The sequence below is a fragment of the Alligator sinensis genome, unplaced genomic scaffold, assembly GCF_000455745.1.
Source record: "Alligator sinensis unplaced genomic scaffold, ASM45574v1 scaffold442_1, whole genome shotgun sequence".
NCBI lineage: Eukaryota > Metazoa > Chordata > Crocodylia > Alligatoridae > Alligator > Alligator sinensis.
In genome coordinates this window covers 5,368,386-5,389,445 of record NW_005841829.1, presented here as the reverse complement: position 1 = coordinate 5,389,445, position 21,060 = coordinate 5,368,386, and the positions used below count along the sequence as shown (strand labels likewise).

The 21,060-nt window shown below is 39.0% G+C and overlaps 1 protein-coding gene across 5 annotated transcripts in view; it reads left to right on the top strand.

Annotated features, from left to right (window-relative positions):
* ANO1 (anoctamin 1) overlaps positions 1 to 21,060 on the top strand; it is a 138,674-nt gene that overhangs the window by 55,404 nt on the left and 62,210 nt on the right. For 3 of the 5 annotated variants that reach the window (XM_025198265.1, XM_025198172.1, XM_025198083.1), the window contains exons 3-8: positions 3,112 to 3,438; positions 7,339 to 7,437; positions 9,109 to 9,260; positions 11,362 to 11,416; positions 17,569 to 17,620; positions 20,969 to 21,034. In XM_025198265.1, coding sequence (XP_025054050.1) covers positions 3,112 to 3,438; positions 7,339 to 7,437; positions 9,109 to 9,260; positions 11,362 to 11,416; positions 17,569 to 17,620; positions 20,969 to 21,034 — 751 coding nt within the window. The remainder of the gene's footprint in view (positions 1 to 3,111; positions 3,439 to 7,338; positions 7,438 to 9,108; positions 9,261 to 11,361; positions 11,417 to 17,568; positions 17,621 to 20,968; positions 21,035 to 21,060) is intronic. The other 2 variants (XM_025198219.1, XM_014518052.2) reach the window with 1 other exon arrangement.

Here is a 21,060-nt window from a genome sequence, read left to right as displayed (position 1 = left end):
GACACCTGTCTCAAGATTAAATAAAGAATTAGAATACAAACGAGATTTCCAAATGACGAGTCCAAATTCTGAAAGAAGCTGTAGTTCTCCTCATTACGTTCAAGGCTAGATTGGTTTTTAGTGCAATTCATTTCTTTTCTGGTTCTAATGGCTTGAAGGGGAAAAAGGAAAAACATCTTCCATATCAACTTTCATATCCTCTATCACAGAGGGGGCAGGGGAGTTCATAAAACGGGATTGCCATGTCTCTGCTGATTTTTAGATGGTACATTAGGAGTTGTAAGCAAGTAGTATACTTGCTAGAACTGTCTGCTTAATTTAAAACAGGGCAGACTACAGTCATGGTGCTGCAAGTGGAACCCTTGTGGCATTCCCAGTCTAGTCCATTTTTTTAACTGTAATTGAGAATACAGCAGTTCCAGGGCTGTCCGGAAGCCAAGTATCCCAGAAAGTACTCCTAAGCCCAAGCCTTGATGCTGAGTTACCCCAGAAAACCCTGTTCACTTCAGTAGGATTACCAGGTGCTCAGAACTTGACATGATCAAGACCTAGGCTTTACCTATTAGAGCTATGTTTTAATAAAAAATTCGTGATTGAAGCCCTACTTCTCAAAGTGAAAAGAGAATGGTGGTCCTAATAGAAGCATTAAAGTTCCTAGAACTTACTGAGGGTGATCAATTGTTTTAAACAGATTTGACATCATGAAGACTGAATTATACTATGTCCCTTAATATTTTGCTGCCACAAAAATCTGCATGTCACCATTTTAAGGGCGCAATTCAATTAGAATGATGTTCTTGACGAATCACTTAAGTCTACCAATGTATTTTTAGTGATGTAGAGCGTGAGACTAATAGTTAATAATAATACTCCTGTTCTTTGTAGTGCCAAAGGGCCAACCAAGAATGGAGGCTTATTCTGTTAAGCACTGTACAGACACAGAGTAGCACATAGTCTGTGGACCCAAAGACCCTAACATCTAAACAGACACAAGCAGGAAAAAGGTCATCACACAGAGTGAACAAGTGAAATGGCAGCAAATGCCAATTTTGTTTGTACAGGCTTGGGGCTTAGTTAAGGGGGGCACGCTAAATGGAAAAAAGAGTGAAGGGGGGCACTAAAGGGAAGAGGGAGTTCTGAGTCACAGACAATGAAGAAAAGGCTGAGAGGAGCATGATTGGAGTGAGACCACGATTAATAGGCTCTCAAGGGGTGCAGAGTAGGCACAAGGTAGAGCAAACAGCCAATCAGAACAGGACAGAGAAAGTTCAATCAGAACTGTAGACAGTAGAATATACTATACAAGACATATGTCCTAAAATAAGTAAAGATTAAATTTATACTTTAATATTTTTAATTATGTTGTTATTTGCTCACAGAAGAGTAGGGCCTTTGACCTGACTACTGTAAATCTGGCTCCCTCTTCAAAGTACTTTCTCACCCTTCTAACTTGGGTGAATACGATTTATTGCCTCAAGTGAATATTGTCCAAGTAAAAGTCTCCCCAGGCCTTGGCCCTTAAATATACAAAAACATGAGAGCAGATGTGCACTTAAGGCACTCGTTGACAGTAAGGACAATATGGAGCTAAAAACTTTACAGAGTTCTGAGGTTATAATTCTGGAGTCTTATAAGTGTGCAAAGCACTGGGTTGGTATTACTAAAAGCAGACATACACTGGACACTCATGCTAAGAAGGCCTAAATATGTGGAAGGGCCTTTTCTAGGCTCAAAGTGAGAAGAGATGATAACATTGAAACTCAGGCTACCCCATCCAACTGAAATCAGTTGGCTTTTAGCAGATATTACATGTATCCTGTAAGATGTTATTTTGATCAGGTTCTAACATAAAGTTAGTTCTCATGCAGGCTGTAATATATATTTAGCTCCTTCCATCAGTGGGTGTCAAATCTGGCCTTTCTTTATGAGGAAAAATGTTTTCCTGTGTATGCTTTAATCCACAGCTGTATGTACAGCAAACAGCAGATGCACCTGTCACAGATGGACTGTAGCCTGTTTGATTTGCAGCTGATGGACAGTTCCTGCCATTTGCCCCAGCAGTTCACTGCCAGTGAATGCATGTGGGGAATTAATTCTGTCTTTCTGGAAAATTAAAAGCCATGAATTGTGTGTGTCAGTCTCTGTTGTGTCATAGCTGCAACTAGCATTCTCTATGAAAGGAAGTAAATCTATTGGTCAGCTTCACTCTTCAAAATTCTGTGTGCGCATTAAGGGCAGATTTTGGCATCTTGTTTGAAAAGCTCTGAATAAATAACAAGTTACTTCCGTGTCTTATAGTATTGCTGTTTCCATATTTGCCTGGTGGCAAGAAATATTTTTAAATGGATATGCAGTTTCAGGCATGGTGCTTCCCGTGTCTTGCAACACTAAAAACATATATAGTTTTTAATGAATAATGCATAATTCCAAGTCTGGAGTAAATATTTCTACTACCAGCAAAGTTTAGTGAGACTTGGATTTTACATGAAGGAACAAAAATCATGAATTAAGTAAAGACTGAACCCAGTTCTCTGACCACAGTCCACTTGCCATTTTTGACTGAGCTGTAGGACCATCTGGCTCCCTTCAGTCTCTGTCTAAGATGATCTCATTTTTCAGATGATGCAAACTTGCAGCTATAGATAAGAGAAGTGAGAAATGTTTGCACATGGTATTAATCTATTGGTCAGAATTAAAACACAGATGTCATGGGAAGAAAGGACAGATGATCTTAGTGGTAATTAACCCACAAAGGGGAAAGCCAAACCCATCACGTAGCTGGCTTATGAATTTGGGGGTTGGTAATTAGATTAAATCCCAGGCATGTTATCTATCTATTTCTGGGCAATAGAACCTCAGCAGATCAATCAACAAAACTACAGGTGTTAACTTGCAAAATTCTTCCTAATAAATTGTATGGGAGGGCTTCCCTCATGCTCCAGGGTATTTGAAAATAGGATGTTCTTTTCCCTATGTAAGAAGGAACACTTTATCTGAATTTGAGGTTGGCTTTATTTAATGTTTGTTCCATTTGGTATCCATGTCAGCAAGGGCATTAATAACACTTCTTTTTTTTTTTCCCTCCCTCTTTTCTCCACCTCTCATTTACAGTTATTAAACTCACTGTCTAGAGATCCAGATGCCAACTGCAAATATGGACTCTATTTTAGAGATGGCAAGAGGAAAGTGGATTATATCTTGGTTTACCATTACAAGAAGTCCTCTATGGGCAGAACACTCACTAAACTAATTCATCACAATGATGCAAGTGCTCGAAACACCAAGCTGGATCATCCACTTCCTGGGAAGGGAGCGAGCCTTGACCTGGGAGAAAGTGAGCCACAGATGGACTACCATGAAGATGACAAGAGATTCCGTAGAGAGGAGTATGAAAGCAACCTTACTGAGGCTGGTCTGGAACTGGAAAGAGATGAAGATGTAATTAACCCTTTCAGCTTCTTAAGAGTAACATAACAAGCGAGGGCCAAATACTAAGACATAGTGGGCACATCTACACTAGATGCTACGTTGCTGAAGCAATGTGCTATGGTGATGTAGCACTGGCAGGCACAAACCATGATGCCACAGCTATGTCACCATAGCAATGCGCTCCCTCACTATAGTGCATTTACTATAGCAATGTAGCAGCTAAAAATAACCATGTGCCACCAGTATAGCACAGTACAGGCTGTTACTGCACCATCATTTAGTGCTTCCAAAAGGAAGTACTAAATGACAGCACAGTAGCAACAGCACCATAGGGCCACATGTAGATGCACCCACTGAGAATCTGACTCCAGTGGAAGGTACAGGTATTCAGTGTCTGAGGAATCTGGCCTTTAGTATACATAGTGCCACTGATGTCAGCCACAACACACACAACTGGATCAGGATTATACTGTGGTTAATATCGCACTGGTATGCAGCTCAGTTACTGAAGCAAGATGTTTGTTTATTCTTAACTTTAATTCATTTATACTTCTTTTTTCAGGAACAAACATGACATCTAGGCTTCTGATAGTATTTCCATGATCCAGAAAATAAAGTACCTTGGGCATGTCTACACATTCATTAATGTACCATAGTTACTGTGCATTAAGTTTCTTGTATAATCAAGTATTAAATCAAAAAGGAGCACACCTTTTTTGTGACACTACTGTGCAGTAGCCTAATAATACTGCACAGTAGTGTATTAGCACTGTTTGTGCTGTGATGCACTACTGTACAGTATTATTGATCTACTGAACAGTTAGCATCTTGTGTAGATGTGGCCTCTGAATATTAAGTAAAAATAAAGCTGGAATACAGCTAGAACAGTCTTATCTAATATTTTTACGTATATGAATGGATATCCTGCATTTTTCCATACATATACTGGAAATGTGTAATTCCTACAGCTTCCATAGAATTAGACTGCTTCAAAAAAGGAAAAAAAAAAACATGTTGTGAAATAATTAAGCACAGTAGTGATGTGTTTTATAGTATGGAAGGGATAAAACCCCAAAATGGGACTAGGGAAAGGCCAATGGAGCAGTAATTCACACATTCTCCCTTAGTCTATGCAAGTTCCTCCACACAAAAGCTAATGATTTTGTGGATTTTTAGGTGCCGGACAGTAGAATGAGTAAAAATAGGTAGAGTTCCTTTATATATCATTCTCTTTATATATCATTTCACCTACCCAAGCCTACAAACCCTTCTCCCTCTTCCTCAGAAAACTCTAAGAGTTCAGACACCTGAAGATTTTCCCCCATTTCCCTCATCTTATGGCTTTCTTCTAACCGTTTCTTTTTTCTTCTCCCCTTCTGTTAAAATTGTAACCAACAAAAAAGTTGAGGTGGATAGAAAAGAAAAAGAGGGGTTGATCAATGTCAGTCCTAGGAGACAATGTATATCATCATTGTAACCTTTAACACATCTTGCAGTTGAGTTTATACACCATATAGTACTGAGTATGCTTTTTAAACAGCAAATGTATTATTACACTCTTGAAAAAATAATTTTCATAGAATTGCTAAGTGATATAACAGAGCATGCTTAGTATATACAGCATGCTCCCTAATTAGTCATCTTGCTAAATTATATTCTTCTTTAAGTAAATATATAGTTTAATATACTTTATAAAAGTTTTAAAGATGGGCACAAAATAAAATATAGGATCTGAACACTTCTGAATTTCTGGGAATATTCAAAATAAAAAAATGCACATTTGACTTGAGCCCCAGATTAGAGTAATTTTTGTATTCTAAAATCCTCATCTGAATCTGAAGTTTCTCATTTTGGGATCTCTTCTGGAAACTACACAATATCTCTTTAATGAAATAAGTCAGTGCCCTTGCATTATTACAGCTAGAATGGAATCTGAAGCAACTCTGAAAAACCTGAAAGTTTGGTCATTTTTCACTCTGAGTTGTGTGGCTGAACATCACCTGTAATTCAAATTTTATTGAGTTATGAGCACGTGAAATTGTTGCACCTCAGTCTAACCTCCAAGAGCATGAAATCTGCTCCTGGGAACCTTTAGTAAATGCTCTAGGTTAAGCACATGGATCTAAGATGTAATTTCATCCTTCCATTCTGTTTAGAGATCAGCATTATATCATATAAATCCTTTCACCTGCACAACAAAAATAATATGTTCTATTAAAAGACACTGACTATGTAGAATAATTGAGATGTGTGTGAAGTGCTGCCAGTACAATTAATAGGATAGCCATAGTTCTATTAATTTCCAAGGAAGCAACTATATTTTAATTAAGTGATCCAGAAATATGGTTAAGGTTGCAATGGAGGCAGGTAAACATTTTGTGAGTCTTAGTTGCAGGACCTAAAATTTGGTGCTAAGCACTTTAGATCTGTTATTTGAGTACATATGGATGTATGCCCATTAAATATTTATAAATATACACATATGCGAAATTTATTTTTCTTTTCCCACTTCTGTATTCCTAACATACACTTAAAATACAAATAAATTCCTGAATGTAAATAACAGGAGCCTTCCATGAACTTTGCAAACAACTTGAAACTCTTGTGCCAAGTCATGCAGCTTTTAAATAGAAGGCTGTATGTATGTTCCCACCTATGATATGTAATACTGCTTTCAAGGATGATGGCCTCAGAGTTTAAACCAGGACTCCATGCATAGAGAGTTACTATCCTTTTAATAAAAGATACCAAAACAGAAGAGAAATTAATAGAGATGTGAGAGACAGACATCTATGTCAAATTCCAAGTCCAAAGCTTGAGTGCAGGGCAAAAAGCTGGCTTGAGCTTGAATAGCATGCCATGAAATTATGTTACAGGCTTTAATATTAGTTAAAAGTGAGCATTGTTAAAGAGAAGATGTATATTAAGATGCTTAAACTTGCCTCTGTGCAATAAAACTCATACATGTTTTTTGAAGCTGTGCCATATTGAAAAGGGCAGATATTTATGTCCCCTGAGTAATGAATTTCTGGAAAGCAGGTGCAGAATATTGCAGACTGAAAACAAGTTTTTATAACTATATAAACTAGTAAAGCAGCAAGGATAGAAATATAATACAGAAGTGCTGTTTAAAGGTATACCTTCATTTATATCTAATAATCTGTTGAAATGGTAAAAGATAGGTACAGTTCACTCTGGGGTATTGAAGTGATAAATGAAAAAACACTATTACAGTGTGAATATTTACATAAAAATAGGTTTGAGGAGGGCCTGAAGTCAAGCTTCAGATCTAAGAACTGAGATAATTTCAGATTGATAGGAGCCAAATGTAATGGTTAAGATTTCTCTCTAGTTTGTATACTAATGTATGTAAGACTTAGCCAGCCTTTCAGTAAATACATTCATATTATGAAATATTTGTTAATCATTGTCTGATATTTTCTTTTTTTTCTAATTAAGAAGCTTATCATCTAAGATCAGATTTCCTCATCTGCAAGTTGTCCAGTGTGTTTTGGCTCTCTCTTACAAGTGGACTGTGGTTCTTATTCTTCAAGTTAACTGGCATTTGCAGTAAGATACTACTGAGGATCCTCAACTCTCAAACTTCACAGGAACAGTCCCAATGTGCTTAATTTAAATTGAGTTGCTAAGTACATTTTCTTTGTCCATGGCAATTACCCTTTATTTTCCAAACAGCTAGTTATTCTGTTAGAGAATAATGGTATTTAACATTTGTGGTATGAGCATCTTGCAGTCAGTCAACCAAATAATACACTAAGGGATTGCATCAGAGTTATTTAGAAGTAGATGAAATTTGATTCTTCAATCTGCAATTTCTGAAACTGGAGGAAAAGAAGCATCTTATTTACTACTTCTAAAGCATTGTCTCCTTCTTTCTTCCTGTTTTAGACTAAAATCCATGGGGTTGGATTTGTAAAAATACATGCACCTTGGCATGTCTTGTGCCGGGAGGCAGAATTTCTGAAGCTGAAAATGCCTACAAAAAAGGTTAGTGCTGATTTTTCTTTTTCTCCAGTAGTCACAACATGCCCGTCTACATCAGCAAGCGTGTGTGTGTGTGTGTGTGTGTGTGTGTGTGTGCTGTTTTACATACAAAAAAATTATATAGGGTTTTTCACCCCAAAAGTCTTTTTCAAACATTTATGAATCCTCACAGCAATCCTGCAAAGGAAATTAGTATTATTTTGTTTTTACCTTGTAGAAATAAGGCAGAGGGACTAATTGACTAAGGACACAGAAAGAATTACTGTTGGAATCAGGAGAAATCAAGAGTTCCTGGCCCACTGATTGCTTTCTATGCCGTATTTCGTTCTTTCAACACATTTTGAAAGAGTAGATTGCGTGGACAACAACATTTTTTCTCTCTACCAAGGCCCCAATCCTAAACAGGCCTGTGGGAATACTATTTGTCATGCCAATAGTTCCACTGAGTTCAGGCAGTACTTGTATGTCAGAAACTAATCATGAATGTAAGTGTTCACAAGATGTGGAACTAAATTACCATAGAATAAATTACCCTTCAGAATATTTGAAATGTCATTTCAAAAATGATAGTGTATTTCCATCACAGGACAAAATTCATATAATCTTTGATATATATATAGCTGTACCTGCTCAGTGAGCATAACTTAGAGATGAATTAATATTTAATGACACTCCTAAGTGCAGATCCCAGACTCTGCAGAGAGAAATCTGTAATGGAACAAAAAGCAGTTTCAAAACCCAAAGCAATTTATTACAAACCTAAAATTATACTTTGGTTTGAATATGTATTAGGAGCCATTCTTAACTCACTTAACACATGATTTGCTTTAATTATATTTCCAATTTTAAACAACAACCTGTTTTGCCCCTTGATATTAAAAGCAATGGTACCATATGGGAAAGGGTTTTTCGTTGAATAGTGGAGTGGGAGAGAGGGGAAAGAAAGACAGAGATTTCTCATCTTTCAGTCATAGTCCAGTAGAAAACAGAAATGAACTTTTACCCAGTTGTGCCTAGAAATGAGTTCAAACCAAACCCATTCATTTGGTCACCTTCTACTTGAGAGATTAGATCCAAGGAAGAACTGTGGGGCTCAGATTTTGAAGTTTGCCCTTCTTATTTAGCTTTTAATGCATTTCCAATATCTTTGGTACCACAGAATAGTGGTAGACCCAAGGGGTCTTGGTGAAGAATATACATAAAACTAGTTCTTTTCTACAAGTGATGTAGGGTGCCAGAAATCCCTACAAGATATTCTCATGCAAGTCTTCCTATATATCATGGAGCTCAGAAAAGAAATCCATTCAGCAGTTATTAGGAATAGTCTGTGGATCCTCCAGGACTTTCTCCTGTCCCACTAAGAAGGTTACAGAAGCCACAGAAATAACTTTTACCTTTAATTTGCAATAGTGTTCACAGAGAAACTTTGTGGTTTTCTCTCTAATAAAACCAATTACTTAGAATTGCAAAGAAGCAAGATTTTCTTCTAAAGAATAATTGAACTTTGTGTTTCCCTCAAATTTACCCTTCTGTTTCCAAGAAGGTAGAGCCATAGCAGATTCCTCTGCTTCAGAAGATGAAAATGATAGCTTTATTCCTTATATTTCACCATTTTTTGTATATAACTTGAAGTAGTAAAGTTTTAATTGTTTGTTTCTCTGTTTTTCTGCTTAGGTGTATCAGATCAATCAGGCCCATGGTCTTTTGAAAAAAATTAATTCTGTGATTCAAAAAATAACAGAACCCATCCAACCAAAAGTAGCGGAACACAAACCACAGACAATGAAACGCCTCTCCTACCCATTCTCCCGGGAGAAACGGCATTTGTAAGTGAAAGCTTCATCCAAACATACCATTTTTTATATCAACAGACTCCAACTTTTTAATACATCTTGAAACAAGGAAAGATTAATGAAAAAAAGTCAACCCCTTGAAATCTGCAGTAATACTTATTAAAATTAAGATTTTTTTTCTTTTTCAATAAGTTAACATTGATTTAGTTCATAGTGCAGGAATAGGTTCTAAAAAAAAGACCATTCTGTGATATTTGAGCTCATTTTAGCTGTCATCATGTATTTGATAAAACTTTTGAACAGAGTAACAAATCTGCCTTTTAGACTATAAAGATACATTTATACTGTAGCACTTATCGTTTTACTATGATTCTTTTCAATACAAAAACTAAATATTCAGAAAGATTTGTAGACAGGAATGTGGGTTGATTAATTTAATTGATTCACTTATTAATATTATATGGGTAGGTAATTCATGTTCATACAATCTATAAGGAAAGGGCAAGATCTGAAATCAGTGGGAGTTTTGTCATTCATTTCAATAGGAGCAGGCTTAAGTTTGGGCTTATTATGAGATCTTTAGAATAATTGGAATTGTGTATGGATGCAAGTAAGGGAAAATACAAGAGGAAGAATATGGCAGAATAATTTATGTGTTGAGGTGACTTTACAGGACCTCTTTCTCTGATGTCCAGAGAGATTTAAGATAACATGGCCTTAGTTTACACCTATATATTCTTCCTGTGCTGCCCCTCTCCCACATACACAGACATCTAAAACTTAGCACCATGTACATGTTTATTTTCATTTTTTATGGCTATAATTAGGGACATACCTAAATCACAGCAAGAGAAAGCAATTTTCACAGCTTAGTCACAGACTGAAAAGTCAATTTTGCGGTCATTTCATGGTGGCCCCTCCCCTCAACACTGATTGGCAGAGAGACCCTGGGAAGAAGAGGGATGAAGGGGTGGCTGCCATTTTGACTGCTGGTTGCCTTCCATGTGGCCTCGCCCCTCAGCACTGATTAGCAGAGAAGGATGAGCGGGGTAGCTACCATCTTGACAGCTGCCCTTTGTGCCGGTCTGCCAGCTGGCAACTTCCTCTCCCAGGCCAGCTGTGAGCCTGGGCTGCAATAGCAGCCAGAACCACTATCTCCCACTGGGGAGCCAGCATTTTATTTTTATTAAGTTAGATTTTTTTGGTTGATTTCCTGGAAAATCATGGTCAATGCCATTTTTTTCATGGTGCTTGAGATTGCCATTTTTTAGTTTCCATGAAAATCACAAATCTGCAGTTTAAGTAGGTTCCTAGCTATAATATACAAAAAGGGAGCTGCATGCTAGGTTGTTATGAGGGAAAAAAAATACATATTTTAATTTTAATAACAGTGTATGTGGCACATTCAACTTGTCCCTAGATTTATAAAAAATTACCCAATATATCAATTCATTGTATGAGGGATGTTCAGTTAATAAAATAATCTGATTGCTGCACATCCCATTTCCAACTTGCATTCAGGATGAGAAGTACTTTTCTACCAGCCCAATCTTGGGTTTTTCAGTTTGACCATCTAGGTAATTACTAAATAAAGGAGACAAAGCCCACCTAAGAGGGTTTCCAAAGCAGTTATGGCTAGGTGCAAAAATGACTTGCTGAAATGCTAAACCAGAGTTATGCAGGAGGTCAGACTAGATGGTCAAAATAGTTTCTTTCCTTAAAAATCTGTGAAAAGTCTGTGAAACAAATACAGTCAAATAAATGTTGCCAAGCACTTTTTACACTGAGGAATTAATCATAGAAATCGTAGAGAAGTAGGGCTGGAAGGGACCTCCAGAGGTGATCTAGTCCAACCTCCTGCCTGAGGTAGGATCATCCCTATTCAAACCATTTTATACAATGTATAATCTAAAGTCTTCATAAAACTACTGTCAAGCCTGCCACAACCAAAGACATTTGGGATGGCGATTCCCTTTAAAAAGTTTTTAGATTAATATTCTTTTATATTAGTGAGAGCTAAGTGCAACTACCATCACAAACCAGAAAAATGAAAATTTTGAAGGAGTCGTCAACTGAAGAAAATTACCTAATAAGCAATATTTATTTTTTGTTCTCCTTTCTAATGTTTTAACAGGTTTGACTTGTCTGACAAAGATTCCTTTTTTGATAGCAAAACTAGGAGCACGATTGTAAGTATTGCATTTTTAAATCATTTATAGCAGGATATTACCATTCTAATCTTGTGTTAATTGCTCATCTGGTAGCATTAGTCCAAACTCTCATTACCTCTGTATTCTTATACCAGATGCTATTAATTGTCCTTGTGAGCAATTATTTAAATAACAGGATCAAGTATTTCTGCTCTAATGCTGAATGGTAAGTGCTGTTTTATATGAACAGCATGTCTTTTCTTACACAATATTTTCATTTTATTCTGTTAGAATCTCAGTGATTCTGGGGGTTAGCTTAGGCTAGTGAACCAAGCATTGCTAAGGACTAAGGTTCTAGTCTTGCCATTGCTGACCAGGTCATTTTGCCCCTTGTTGCCTCGGTTTTCCCTCTTGTAAAGTAATGCTGACCCCTACCCCCTTTAGAAATGCTTGTAAAGCACCAGTGAAAGATGCTGTATAATAGCTGTGTATTATTAGCAGTGATGATTATTTTTAAAGAAGCATTCAGATAGGAAGTAAGATTAAAAGCTCTTGGCATTTAAAATTGTTTCAAAATAACAACAAAACTTATATTAAAGAATCTCAACAGAAAGAGCACTCACTGTATTTTAGTCACAGCCACCATTCTCCTTTATTACATTAACACGTGGCATTTGCTGCTGATGTGGTTATTAGTCTGCACAGTGGCAGACTATAAGAACTCTAAGGGTGTTTCTACACATCACTGTTTGATGATGTTGTTATGGTGCTTCATGCTTTGGTACTTCCTTTTGGAAGTACCAAAGCATGATGCAGTACAAGCAGTTACTGCACTGTGCATGCAGTGAATGGGTAGATTTCACTGCTACGTCAACGTAACGGTGTGCTGTACCCCGGGAGCACACTGCTGGGGCAGCATAGCTGACAATCGTGTGTAGATGTGCCCTAAGAATACTGTTTAGCAATTATATACATTTTTCCCATTAAGTTCTTTTAAAGGAGGGTAAGTATCATTATCCCCATTTTACAGATGGTGGAGCTGAAGCAATTAGGAAAAGAGAGGATTTCACAAAGGTACACAATGAATCTGGACATAGTGACACATGAATACTTCCTACCTTCATATCTGGTGTCCTGTCTGCTTGGCAACACAGTCTCACATGAAACTTATACAGGATTTTAATACACAACCCTGAAACTCTACTGCAGGACTGAATGCTATGCATGTAGAAAAGCTGCCACACAAGCCATTAAAAATACCACTCTGTGTGTGTGTGTGTGTGTGTGTGTGTGTGTGTGTGTGTGTGTGTGTGTGTGTGTGTGTGTCTGTATGCCAGTACATCACACTGTGTATACTGGGTATAATACCAAACTAGCCTAAAATTCTAATCAAAGACATTTGCATTACATTCCATTACTTTCTGCTAGTATTTCATCCTTGTCACTACAGTTACATTAAACATTAAAGTCTTCTTAAGGCTCCTTCACAAAAATACTCTCCTTTGTGTGCATGCCAAGTAACAAATCAAAGCATAACCCTATTTACTTAGGTATAGTTGGCATAATGCAGCTTTTCTCTGTGTCAACATACATTCAGTGTGGCTGCAGAGAAATAGAAAATTATAAACAGAGTAAAGTCAGACAGTTGTTAAAATCTCTTTTTATGGCTGTGTTTTGGAAGAATGGTGCCAAACACTGACCGTTGAGTAGTGAGATGGGGAGCTATTGTTGTCACTTATTTTATACAGTGGATGTACATGGCAATGTGCAAAAAGTGCATAGTCTGACCCGAAAGCATTGCAGCCTAACAACCAAATTATTAAATATGGGGCAGTAAGCGTCCACATTGTCTCAAGGACAGTGCAGTTAGAATCAGGAAGCATGACTTGTATTCCCAGCTCTCCTGCCAACCTTTAGCATGATTATGAGCAAATTGTTCTAGGTCTTGGTGTCTTTATGACCAGTTTTGCCCTATGTCTGGTTTACTTCATTTGCATGGTCTTCAGAGCAAATGGTTTTGTTTGCACAGCACCAAACAGTGGTATTTCTCATAGTCTTTGGGGTCCTGAGCACTACCAAAGTTCAGTTCATCACAATGATAGGCTGTCAGTCCCACCTGGAAATCCTAGCTGTTACTGTAACTTGAATAATAATAGGAGACTATTTTCTCTGACACTTGTTCCACTTTCCACTCCCATTTTCCCTTGTTCATCTTCTAATATAACCCGTCGGGTCTCCCCAGCACTAAAGTTTGGCAGGTCTCACACATCTGTGCACTAGGAAGGAAATTCTTGTCTACACTGGTATGATTGTCTCAATGCCACTTAAAGCCAGCCCAATTTAAAGAAAGAAAGAAAGGGAGGATTAAGGGCACAGGATGTGCAAAAAGAGAAGCATAGTTAAAAGAGAAGGAGCAAAAGAATGAGAAGTCCATACAGACTGAAAAAAGGTCAAGGGAAGATGGAACAAAAAGAGATGATAGCCAAGGGTTTGGGGCAGAAAGAGGTAGCTCATTGTTTAATAGCTTAAGATGTGAAAAAGATTAATTCTGTTACATACAGAAATAAAACAGATAGTATGGTGATAGGCCTGTGTGTTTAAAATCTCTGAAAGTGACCTTGTAATATGAAGTAGATCAAATGGTTCCCTTTTGTGCTTTATGTACTTCAGTCTTTATCATTATTTCTTAAAGTCATCTTTTTAATCTTTCAATATGTGTTTTTGAATCATAGTATAAATATTGACCCTTCCACCCACTGCTCAATGAATAGGAATCCTGTCACTCCCAAGCATTGTTTGACATCCAGAAAGCAAGACACAGAACTTTTCATTTATTCCTAAAATATATATTATATAATTGAAATTATAACAGGACTTCACTTCACCCAAACTAGGGAATAACATTTAAGGCAGACATATTGATGGAAGAGTTCTCTCATGAATAGAGAACTAGACTGGAATTCAGTAGACCCCGACTCAGTTCCCAGTTCAACTAAAGGTTTCCTTAATGACTTAGGCAGGTTATATAAACTATCCTGGCACAATTATCCATCTGTAAAATGGAGAAAATGCTTTCTTACCTCACACAGGTATTGCAAACATGATTATGAGGTGCCTACGTTCTAGACCAGGGGTGGGCAAAATACAGTTCATGGGTCATATCTGGTTTGCCAGGCCATTCTTTCCAGCCCGCTGGGCCCCTAAAAATTTAGAAAATTAATTATTATCTGTCTGTGGCTGCCTGTCAAATATAACAAGGTGCCAGCAGTAGCAGGACCTAGGAGGAGCTGATGGCAGGACCCAACAGTGGCAGAACCCAGCAGCAGAGCAGCAAGGACCACCTGGCCCTTCCCCACCCATCCCACCCCCTAGCCTCCCTACTACCAGCCCCCAATCTGAAGGCTCTGCGGCTTCTGGCCTGGTGACCCTTTGGCTGTTCCCCAGCCCTCCCTCCATCTGAGTGGAAACTCAGATAACATTGGATGGAGGGAGAGGGGGGAATCACCTTAATCAGCCCATGCCATAGGATCTTGTCAGGCCAGGCTGGATCCACACTGAGCCATGTGGCATGGAGTTGGTGGTGCCCAGCGAGGAAGTGGGGGGCAGAAACTGCCATGATCAGCCCACATCATGGGACCCACATAGGTCGGGTCGGTGCCATGCTACATAGTGCTGGCCAGGGTGGGCTGGAGCTAGAGAAGTGGGTGGGCAGGCAGGCAGGGAGGGTAGGCAGGAGTAGCAGTGGTGGGTGGGAAACAGCAGCAGCAATGATGGGCAGGCATGTGGGAGGGAGAGTAGGGAAGCAGTAGGTGAAGGGGAGCAGTGGCAGTGGGGGAAGTAGCAGTAGTGGGGGAATGGCAGCGGTGGGAGCACAGGGCCTGCACCGGTCCCCCAGGACTAGTGGGGACTTAAGGTGGGGCATCATGTGTGTGGAGTCTAGGCACAGGGTCCACCTAGCTCCATCGCATAAAGCTTGCCTGAGCTGTGTGCCTCTGGGGAGAGCCGCACGTGATGGAGCTGGCAGTCTGGCCCCGCTCACTGCTATGCACAAGTCATGGGGAATGGTGGGGAGCTCCACACTATGGAGCTGGGCCACCTTTACCCCTCTCCCTGCCACCCTAGTCGAGCCCCATGACCTGCACCGCTGGTTTCATAGCTCAGGGCTCAGTGGGGCTGGCCCTACACGCTGCCACCATCTGTGGCCAGGGATTTGGGTGGGAGCACAGGGAGTTCTGCACTGTGGGGCCAGGTCAGGCTGACCCTGCTCATTGCCACCACATGCAGCTCCAAGGACTGGCACACTCTAGGGGCTCTGAGGACCCACCCATGCCCACACGCATGCACATACATGTATACACATGCACCCCCACCATTCCCCCCAAACACACCCACACCTTCCCACACACGCTCCCACCCCACCCACCTTAACTCCACACCCTCACACAGTCCCCCTCCCCAACCACATACCCCACATCCACCTTCCCACCATACATACCCACACATCACACCCCACCACACACACACATATACCCACTCCCCAACCACACACCCCACTCATACATTCCCTTACCCCTCACACACAATATACAAGAGTAAGACTGTATTTTGAACTATTATGCAATTGCCTCTAGATACACTATGCAAACACACACAAACCAGGATAATCTTGATACACTATGCAAACACACACAAACCAGGACAAACATTTTTAAAATAAAATTAAAATAAATTATAGTAGATATTTTATTTTTTTTAGCATATAATTTGATGGTTTTCCGGGTTCAAGATGGCAGCACCCTCCCTCCCCAAAGGAGAACTTCTGGGGCAAGGGGAGGGACTTCCAGTGGCAAAGGTCAGGGGCTAGAGGTGGGATTTCTTATCCCAAGATGGATTAGTAGCCCAGGGAGCAGGGCTACTGTCAAGGGCCAGGGCTATCCTAGCAGGCCTCAACAGCTCACCAAAATTCATTAAGCGGCCCTCCAGCCAAAATAATTGCCCACCCCTGATCTAGAAGATTTAAGGTCATATATGTACATAGAAGGAACAACCTTCCAAATGAACCCTTTGAATGTCACTACAAAAAGACCTATAATTTACAGTGCCGACATCTATTTGGGCATCCTTAGCATACGTCTAGCACTCCATGGCACTAAATAAACCTCAGGGCTTCTTTTTGGTGTATCAAGGTTTGTATGGTAGATTCCTTGATCGCTGCAGTTCTGAAACCACTCTTTTGACTTTAGTTTATATTAGACCTTTGAGCCAATAAGATTTAGACTTGTGGCTGCACAGGCAAGTTATGAAAATGAATTGGCAGCATATTTAAAAGCAACAGTCCCCTGAGTATCTCCTGCCTATTTAGTCTAAAATGGGGAGTGAGGTTGTGGGGGGAGGGAGCTGAGATTACATGCCAGTACCCGAGACTAAGCTATGGAGCAATCTATGCACCTTCAAAAAAAACACTTTTATTTCCTGCTTTCATGTAAGGGGTTGAACTTGATGACCCTCAGTGTCCCTTTTAATCCTCTTGCTGTATTATTCTTTTGTTCTCTTGGGCAGACAGGATTAAAAGTAGTGAGCCATACAGCTCACTTGCTCATTTTAATGATGTGTAATTTGTCCTGTACCCTCCTGTGTGAAGAATGGCATGAGAGTACTTCATCTTTCCCAGATCAACATAGGGTGATGTTTATCTGCCCAGGCCCTCTGTTGGAATATACAAGAGTTGTTCAAAATAAATAAATACTTGGGTGAAAACTGCATGGCTTTGTTTAATGTCAGTGGAGATAAGCCAGTTTATACCAGCTGGCCTGATGGGGCAATTTAGAGTACAAGCTATTTGTAGAAATGTGCTTTTATCCTGGGATCTACATTTCCTAAAGTTCCTATAAATAGTAATACTATGATAATAAATAGATAAATTTAACCCACTTCCCCAAGCAAATCAAAATCATATATCTTATTAATTGGCAGTTTAGTTAAGTTTCTCTCCTTACAGATACTGGGCATAGAAATAAAATAGTCTAATTTCCTCAATACCCGCAATTTTATAAAAGAATAGTGAATTAATTTACAGTTCAGAGGTCCCAGTATTTGTATTTGAATTGTTCTCTGATGAAGATCTTGCTATTCACTTCCACTGACAAAATACTTAAAATAGCATTTTCCCTTCTTCCATTTTGCTAATACAGGTTTATGAAATCCTGAAAAGAACAACATGTACCAAAGCCAAATACAGCATGGGTAAGGAACAATATCTAGGTCTGAGGTCAACTTCATTTTCAGATATTGTAAATGCTTGCAAAACTGGAATGGAAGGCATGGTTTAGATTTTATCCCCCCGACTATGTTTTGCTTCATATGTTTTGCTTGTATAATAGTTTTAAGATGGAAAATTTGTCGTCTGTAAAGGTATAGATCTGTTATTACAAATAGATCTTGAATTACATTGTAAAATGAGATTCATAAGATCAGACAATATGAAGTCTGAAAAAGGACTGGACAGCAGCATAAAGCAGTATGTAGTACCATGAAGATACGCAGATTAGCTTTGAATGAGTTATCTATCTCACAAACTGGAAGCAGTGTAGCCACATAATGCAATCACTTAGCCTATCTGAGAAGCAGAGCAGATTTTTCTGGCCAGACCATTCTGTTAATGTGACTGTACTGCTTCCAGTACCTGAGCTAGCTTGTTTGCTGTTGCCATGGATGTAAACAATTGCAGGATCAGGAATCAGAATCTAGATCTGGCCAGATTAATCCATGCCATTTCAGTAGTGACCTTAAGTTGTTACTACCTGGTGGCTGTGCATTTGAGAAGTTTCCAGCACCATCATGATTTAGCCAAGAATGCCAATCAGTGCCACTCAGCAGAGAATCCAGGCACTGGAGTGGGCCTGCCCAGGGTTGTAGGATTTCAGCCTTCAGAAGTGTGGATCCAACAACATTCAAGAAAAGAAAAGAAAAAGCAGATCATCTTAGTAACGATCTGCTGACCATATTCACCCTTCAGTTTCTTAAAAGTCTGTTTAACACAGACTATGACATGTAACAATCCACTTAGCTCTGGGACTGAAGTTAATAAATAACTCGTAGTAAGCCAAATCATATATGGTAAAAGGCTCAATTCCTCAAATCCAATCTTCCCCCATAACTGACATTCCACAGAAAGGGGGAAGAAAGGGGGGGGGGGGGGGCAGGGAGGAGGAGAGCTAAAAGGAAAAGTGTCGGGGTGGGGGGAAGATTCAATGACTGCTGGTAGTTGTTTAAATCATTAATTTGTCCACAAGCCTGAACTTGAATTACAGGTAGCTCTGTTCAAATATTGACATATAAGCTGTTAAGAAATCTATCAAATAACAGAGGAATGATTAAGCCAGAAATGTTTTTCATATTCTGACTTTTCAGTTCAAGTAGCATGATACAGTTAACAATTAGTGAGTTCTTATAGATTTGTCTGCACTGATTTCTGAGAATAGACCTTAAGATCATACTCAGCCAGTAGATATGGCATAGATACCAATACCAAACCTGTACACACTTGTGTTGCTTATTTGCAGAGCAAAGCCATTTTAGGAACTGGTCAGTGGACTACTTGTCTTAGAGGCATAACGATGCAGCACAGTACCCAGGACAGCTGTGACATAGGGGGGAAGCAGTGACTTTCAGTTGTCACTGTGCCACCTGTGTGATTGTACAAATGCAGCAGCAGCACTTTTTTCCCACCCCTCTTATCCCCCTTCAAAGCTGGTGCCCAGAGTGGTGTTTCCTAGTTATACTACAGATTTGTCTTTCCTTCTGGATTATAAAGAAAGAAATGGGGTGCAGATGAGCCAGAAGCCAATAACGGAATTGTGAGATTGCTGGCAGGAGACATCCTAATGTTGAGGCCTGCAGCACATAGATAAGTTCCAAATGCAATGCAGAAAGGGTGATATAGGAGAAATGCAGGATCAGGATTGAGGTCATGCCTTCAAGAGTCAGTCTAGACTGACACAAGGGGTAAAGCATAGTGGTTTACAGTATAGATGGTCCACAGGCATGAGGATGATCTTAAAGTCCAGTCTAACTATCAGTGTAACCAGAGTGTATATACCTTAAGTTTACTTAGTTGATGAACTGGCAGAACTGCTGTTTCCAGGAGAGACTGCCAGGATCTATTTTGAAAAGCTGCTGCTAGACCAGTTTCACAGAAGAAATAATGTACTAGCATTCTGGGTAGTGGAACATCACACCACTTGGTGTGGAATCTTATCTTGGAATTAGTTGCTTGCATGCCTTCCTAGTCTAAAATGGGAACAACATTAATGGTCCCTTTAGAAAAGGTGAAGAAAAGGGACCTTTTCTTCTACAACCTCTATCAGATGTGGGCATGGAAAGATTAGAGTGTGTGCCTTGTTTAAAAAGCTTTTGTGACTAGATCTTCAGTAGGTTTAATCAACATAGGTTTAATCTGACCTAAACAAATGTTTGAATCGGAGTTGAATGAATACTGATAGGGATATAGAACATTTTGAAAGTGCTTCCTCAAGGGTTTTGCTGCATAGCAGGAAATACAGAGCAATATAATAAGCACTCCAATGTAAACACTTCTGCTGTTTATACTGTGTGCCTGTAAAATTGTGAATGGTACACTAAAAAGTTTAAAGTCAATATGCAGATGGTTGCTACAACTGCAAATGTGCCTTACCTGTCTGTTATCCAGTTCTACCTAAATGAAGTGTGAAAAGGCCCTCTGTCTGCACTTTTTATTGTTATACAGTAGGATTTTCCAAAGAATAGTCTTACAGCATTGTAGGCATTTCTCGGTGGGTTAAGAGCACTTAATCCCTCCTCCAAAAGGTACCCAATAACTTGAAGGATTGGGCCCCTAATAAATTTGGAAATGCTCCTCTTAAAAAACCCTTTACACCAAAAATATTGTTGAATTATTCTCAATGTTTCTTTATACTGAGTCCCATATTATGATGTCAGAAGTGGATTGAAATGCAACATATCCAGAGAGCATCTGAAAATATATCATTTTTTTGGTTTTGTTTTTTACTTTTCTTAAATTCCTTTTAAACACATTGGCCAGATTTTAATCAAATTAATTTTATTGAAACCAATGGAGTTATGTCACATTAAATCACCTGAGGGCCTGGTCTGAAAAGGTCTAAGTCAACATTCAATATGCAATTCTGCTAAATCACAAACATATCTTCATAGGTAACATGACCCATTCAGAGTCTTGTAGATTGTCCATATTTGGAAGTAGCTATATTAATGCCAGCAGCTGTAAAAAAAAAAAAAAAAAAAAAAAAGCCCATATCTTGAATTATATACTAACAATCCATGGATGTGTGTCCAGCTAAGCAGTCTTTGGAATTCTGTAGCAAGATGAGATTTCTAAGTGCATTCTTCACCTGTTGCATATGTTGTATGTCCCTACTTCTTTTACTCTATCCCCAAGTTAAAGAATGAGATCACTCTTCAGACAGCAGAACATAAAAACTCCTCAGTATTCCCTCAACCCACATTCATTTTATAGATATAGCATTAATTGCTTTCAGGCTCATGCATGTAACTAATAGACGGATGTGTAAACAGGGAAAGGAGAGGGAAGAAAGAAGGAAACTGCACTTTTAAATAAAAGACGAAAATGTGGTAAATATGGTAAGTATTACACAAGGTCTTTGCAA